This window comes from Alnus glutinosa, chromosome 7 (assembly GCF_958979055.1).
Source record: "Alnus glutinosa chromosome 7, dhAlnGlut1.1, whole genome shotgun sequence".
NCBI classification, from domain to species: Eukaryota; Viridiplantae; Streptophyta; class Magnoliopsida; order Fagales; family Betulaceae; genus Alnus; species Alnus glutinosa.
This window is the reverse complement of record NC_084892.1, coordinates 22849711-22856004: the sequence shown is the minus strand read 5'-3', so window position 1 is coordinate 22856004 and position 6294 is coordinate 22849711. Positions and strand designations below refer to the sequence as shown.

The window sequence follows — 6294 nt, the reverse complement described above, 5'->3', positions numbered from 1 at the left end:
TACAATAATTACACAACTCTATTCACATGAAGTGAAACTTATATGGTAGGTCTCACTCACGTAGATCTCATTCCATGTAAATAAAATTGTATAATTATTATATATGATTGTTTTACAAGCAGAAACATTTTCTTAAAAAAGGGACAATGTTTCGAGAAGTCGCCACTACTATCGAATTCCATGTGAGGAAACAAGCCAACGAGGCATGCAGCAACGATTTTACTCCCCGCCATGCCGCTATGATTACTCCGTTCCACACGTGCAAGCATGCAAGTGGCAGCTCCGTTTCCATCCTCCGTGTTTTTTGAGGGCATACCAACCGCACGACGTTAGTCTAGCATGATCCGAGCCGTTCAGCAAGCTGCCTATCCTCGCCCAACGATTAAAATAATCCAACGGCTGAAAACGAATGCTAGAACCTTCTTTGTCCAATTGTCCCAGACGACTCCTATATATCAGCTTGGTGTCTACCCTGTAGTCTGTTGCTCGTGCTCTGCTCTGCTCTGCTCGTCACAATCCAGTGCTTTTCAGTTTGTGATCGAAGGTTTGTATGTGTTTAATCTTTTCCGATTTTCTGGCTATGTTCGGTTGCCAAGAAATAGCAGGAAAAGAAGAATAATTATTAGTTACGATTAATTTTACAAACACTCACCTGGTCGAACCCGAATCAGAGAAGTAGCTACAAGTCATTGGTTAAATTATAGGTTTGTAAACTTATTTCATATACAAGTTCATTAGTTAGAATTATGAATTAATAACCGTGTTTAATACACTGGTAACTATAGAATTTAGAGCTTGAATATTGATCCTGTTTCTAAACAGAGGGATAAAATCGAAAATGATTCTCCCATTTTTTTTTTTTTGTTTTTGGTGTGGCTTTGTTTGTCACATGGTTATCTTATTCTTTTCGACTTGATCGTTCATTCGTTTGGTTCGAATATGGAAGTAGATCGTGGCCATGGTGAAGAATTACCCAACTGTGAGTGAGGAATACCAGAAGGCAGTGGAGAAATGCAAGAAAAAGCTCAGAGGACTCATCGCCGAGAAACGCTGCGCTCCTATCATGCTTCGATTAGCGTAAGAGTCTCTCTCTCCTCCTCGATGCATACATACGTATAATAGGAAAAATGAAAAGTGAAAGATTTTCCTTTATTTGACATAGGAGACGGACGAGTGCAAATAAGGAAAAACAAATTTTAAACTGTAATTACTATTATACTCGGAAGAAAAATTAATATGTATATATATATATATATATATATATATATGTTCGACAAATTCAATTAATTCTTATTTTATATTATCTGGAAATACAAAATATGAATTTTGAATTTTATTGACTTTATATGATTATTTCTTTTATAATTTTAATCAGTCTTTTTATTTTTACATTAAAACATCTCAATTTATTTGCATATGTTCATAGAATCTGGAAGGAAAAGAATATCTTATAACGTAATTAATTGATTTTATGAGAATATGTTCTGAATTAAAGCCTAAATTAAATGAAAGCATATAAATATTTTGAGTATCTTTTCTCTACTAAACGCTCTGTGAATGTTTGTGGCTTTTTTGGCGTTGCAGCTGGCATTCGGCTGGTACCTTTGATGTGAAAACGAAGACAGGAGGGCCGTTTGGGACGATAAGGCATCCAGATGAGCTTGCTCACGAAGCAAACAATGGTCTCGATATCGCCATTAGGCTTTTGGAGCCGATCAAGGAGCAGTTTCCCATATTGTCTTATGCAGACTTGTACCAGGTACTGGTTAATTAGCTAGATATTTACCATAAAATCAAACTTTCGTGTTTCCTGTTCCTTTCTTTTGAATTTGAAATTGTTGATTGACTTTGATACGTGTACTTGCTGAAGTTGGCTGGAGTTGTTGCTGTTGAAATTACAGGAGGGCCTGAGATCCCTTTCCACCCTGGGAGACCGGTCAGTGAACCTCAATATTGTCGATGGTTTCCATTTTCTTGTATTGTATTCTTTGGTCTGATTGAGAAGTTGTTGATATTCATGTGTCAGGAGTTTGTCAGTATCTGGGATGTTCAAGTTTTTTTTTTTCCTTGGAATTTGCAAGTTGAATTGTCTTAAACTTGGGCGTCTGTTGGTCCTGAATTGGGAAGCTCTGGATGTTCTTATTATAGCTTTAGTTGCTTGTTTGGGACTCAATTCAGAATTAACCCTACATCAGAATGCATTTTTATAATGAAATTAGTTTTTTGCTTAGTACTACTAATTAGAAATAGTGTAATCACCCTATCATCTCTGGCAGAATTAACATATTAGACCTTGAGCAATGGTGACTTTCTTAGAAATATAAAAGAAGCATAGGAACTATGCGAAAGAAAGGCTAATATATGTGTGTGTCAAACTGAATGGGGAGTGCAATGGTGCATTGGTGAAAGTAGGGTTAATATGTTACATATTTGATTAGGTGAAGCTCAGAAGCTCCTATTTGCATCCGAGGACAATTGTGGAGCAAAGTGACTCATGTAGTTGCAAAAACCAGTGGCATTTAAGGGATTAATTCATAGTTGAGCAACGACTCAATCCATGAAAGGGTGAGACTGGGTTCTGTGATCATCTTCTTTGACAAAGGAATATATGGTGCTCATACTGAATGGGAATAAAGGCGGGGGTGTATAGCTTTGCGGGTCAATTCAAGCCAGATCGCATTAGGTTTCAACTTCGCCACCTCTAGTGGATCTTAGTCTTTGAATTTTGAACCTAATCTTTCACTCTACTTGAATAGTCCCTTCCACATTTGTTGTTGCTGCTTGAATACATGTTTGTTAAGGTTTAATTTGGACAGGGCACAGTCCCTTTTCACCTGCTTGGATACTAGTCTCTTCCTTGTTTATTTTAGTTGCTTAAGTAGCATTATGTACGGTCTGGGGTGGACCATCCTACCTAGCTTTTTTATTTTCTTAATGTTTTATCCACTTCTGTAGATCACATATCTATCTCCCTGGAGGGTTGCTTGAATGTTCACAATTTGGTGAAAACTCAAGCAGAAGATACGCTAGCAATTTGAAAAATTAAATGTCAGTATAATATTGCAATTTTAAGAACCGATAAGTCTGGAATTTTTGTGTTCTTTTTTCCCGTTTGGAGGAAAATTCTAAGTATTTCAATTTTTTTTTTTTTAATCTTAAACTGTATGATTAGTTGTAAACAAGCCTATCTAGATGACTGAGAGTTACTTTCTATTTTCCCGTTAATTAAGTATGTTGTTGGACTCCACCATATAACATTACTTGATTCTGAAATACTAGTATTATAAACGGCTGATTCTAAAAAATACTTATTTATCTCAGGACAAAACTGAACCACCCCCAGAAGGTCGCTTGCCTGATGCTACCAAAGGTTAGTTAATCTGTTTAAAATCAAGTCAAAGCTAGATCATTACAGATATCTATCACTCATCAATAACTTAACTAATATTTTGTTGTCACTCAAGGTTCGGATCATCTGAGAGATATTTTTGGCCACATGGGTCTTAGTGATACAGACATAGTTGCTTTATCTGGTGCTCACACTTTGGTATGTTCATAATATATGAAATTCTTTTGCTGCCTCCTTTCATAGGTTGTTACTTGTTTTAAGATAATGGAATGTTTTTACTAAAACAGAGTTTTAACAAATTCATGTATTGTAGTTATTGATGAACTAAGATGCTTTTGGAATCATTTTACAGGGAAGATGCCACAAGGAGCGTTCTGGATTTGAGGGACCCTGGACCACCAACCCTCTTATTTTTGATAACTCCTACTTCAAGTAAGACACATCTCTCATTGATTTCTTGTAGATGGTTCTCTGGTGAAATTGATTGTATACAACGTTTTCTTGTGTAATCATCTCATCAGTGGTTTGCATATGCTAATGCTACACTAAATATCAGTAAACTAATGAATATATATTTAGTGTTCTATTCCAGTGTTACAACCAATCTAAGAAATATGAATAACTATTCAATTCCAATTTCTTCCATTCTATTAATTTTTGTAATGAAATAGTCGTTTCGTATACCAAACATGCCCTAAATATCAGTAAAGATGGGGCTAAGACTGGGAGCAGCCATCTAATTGGTGTGAATCTAATTCTTTAAAACAGGGAACTCCTAAGCGGAGAGAAGGAAGGTCTAATCCAGCTACCATCAGATAAAGCTCTTCTGGAGGATCTAGTCTTTCGTCCTCTTGTAGAAAAATATGCTGCGGTGAGTTTCTATTCTCGTTTTACAGTCTTATTTATTATAAACATATGAAGTAGTTTTTGGATAAACAATTTCCCCATTATCTTGACAATTATCTAAATTAATTGCTGGTTCTGACAATTATGCTTTAGGACGAGGACGCCTTCTTTGCCGATTATGCTGAAGCTCATTTGAAGCTCTCGGAGCTTGGGTGAGTGAGAAATATGCCTCTTTTTTTTTTTTTTTTTTTTTTTTTTGCGAAAAGTACATATAGTCCTTTCAAACTATCACTCCATTGTCTATGTTTTTTCAAACTACCAATTGTGTCAATTTCTCCATAAACTACCAAAACATCGTCAATGTCTCACAATGACAAAAATAGCATTCATAAATTTTTTTAAAACAAAATTCTTAAAATTATAACAAAAAACTAAAAAATAAAAAATAAAAAACCAAGACAATTTTTTTTTTCGTTTCTTTAATTTTTTTTTTCTAAAACTGATTTTTTTTTTAAAAAAATAAAATAAAAAATAAACACGAAAAAAAAAATGAAAAACCAAGGCGATTCTTCTTTCTTTTTTTTTTTCATTATTTAATTTTTATTTTTTATTTTTAAAACAATTAATTTTTATTTATTTATTTATTAGTTTTTAGTTTTTTCTTTCAAATTTATAATGATATTTTAGTCTTATTGAAAATTTTGTAAGGTCATTTTTTTTTTTGTTGGCCTTGAGAGGGACATTGACATTGTTTTGGTAGTTTATGGGAGAGATTAACACAATTAGTAATTTGTGGGGAGATTGACAATGAATGCTCCGTTTGTTTCGACGTAAAATGATTTCCGTTGTAAAATGATTTCAGAAAAGTCATTTTTCTGAAAAAAATTTTTCACCAAAAACATTTTTCGGTGTTTGGTGCGTACGGAAAATCACAAATATTTTTTATATTTTTATTCACCGGAAATGAGATTTCAACATTGACCGACAGGATTTCGACCATTTTTACCGGATTCTAGCTATAGGATAAAGGCCGAAATCTGGACAGTCCCGTCAAAATCTAGGTTGGCCGGATTCCGGCCCAGATCTGCCGGACTCTGGCGTACTGGCCGAAAACTGCCAGAACCGTTGGAATCCGGCCAGATCCCGGCCAGCCGACAGTTCTGGCCGGGATATTTCTGGCCAGGTCCGGCCAGCCGGCCGTTCTGGCAGGGCTATTCTGGCCAGATCCAGCCAGCCAGCCGGAATCTGGCCTTTCTGGACAGATTCCGGCCAGGTGGCCAGAATACGACAGTTTGGTCGCCGGAGCCCAGATTCCGGCGAAGATGGCCGGGTTCTATTGCCGGATTCCGGTGACATTGACCTGAGGTTGTCGGATTTCGGTACCGGCAAGATTTCCATGATAGTTGACTGCTTTAACGTGAAGGTCGACTGTGTCGTTTAAAAGGAGTCGAATGCATCTGGCATCTTCGGAAAATGATTTACGCTTTTTAAAAACGTAAATCATTTTTCGAAATTTACAAAGCATTTTTGTCAAACAGAAATCATTTTCCGATTGACTATTATTTTCGCCCCTACCAAACACCAAAAAATGCCGAAATTATTTTCTAAAAATCATTTTACGCCAAAACAAACGGAGCAGAAGTAATAATTTGAGAGAGTATATTTACTTTTCCTAGTTATTTTTTCTTTTTTTTTTCCCTAAAATTGCCTTATGCATGTTCAACTTTGTTCCTCAATTTGAGAACCGGCTTTTATATCACTTGTTTAGATTTGCTGCTGCTGAATAGAGAATTGGAGAGGTGAAATCACTGAAATGTGGCTGCTGTCGGGTGTTTGGTCTGGAGGTTGGTGTTATTCTGAAAGTTTGCGTGCTTTGGTTTATGGGTATTGAATATTTCGATTATGAATAATATTCTGAATCTGATTGCGAATTTTATGGTAATGAAAATGTGTTTGGATGTTAAATATAATTCAGATTCTTTTCAAATATGTGTTTGGGTGTTGAATTTATGAGATTGAAAAAAAGTGTTTTATAATGGTATAAAATGATTGAATTTAATGAAAAGTTGTGTATAATGATTGGTATAGTAAAAAATAAT

The 6294-nt window shown here is 35.4% G+C and overlaps 1 protein-coding gene across 2 annotated transcripts; it reads left to right on the top strand.

Moving 5' to 3' along the window:
* Nucleotides 1-388: 388 nt before the first annotated feature.
* Nucleotides 389-6184, top strand: LOC133872888 (L-ascorbate peroxidase 2, cytosolic). 2 transcript variants are annotated; one of them, XM_062310530.1, is made up of 10 exons: nucleotides 389-544; nucleotides 950-1077; nucleotides 1585-1759; nucleotides 1871-1936; nucleotides 3322-3370; nucleotides 3465-3547; nucleotides 3702-3781; nucleotides 4118-4220; nucleotides 4349-4407; nucleotides 5964-6184. In XM_062310530.1, the coding sequence occupies exons 2-10, from the start codon at nucleotides 959-961 to the stop codon at nucleotides 5980-5982; spliced, it is 753 nt and encodes a 250-aa protein (XP_062166514.1). In that variant the 5' UTR covers nucleotides 389-544; nucleotides 950-958; the 3' UTR covers nucleotides 5983-6184. The 2 variants fall into 2 exon arrangements, with proteins under 2 accessions (XP_062166514.1, XP_062166513.1); XM_062310529.1 differs by lacking the exon at nucleotides 389-544 and adding an exon at nucleotides 551-704.
* The last annotated feature ends 110 nt before the right edge of the window (nucleotides 6185-6294 follow it).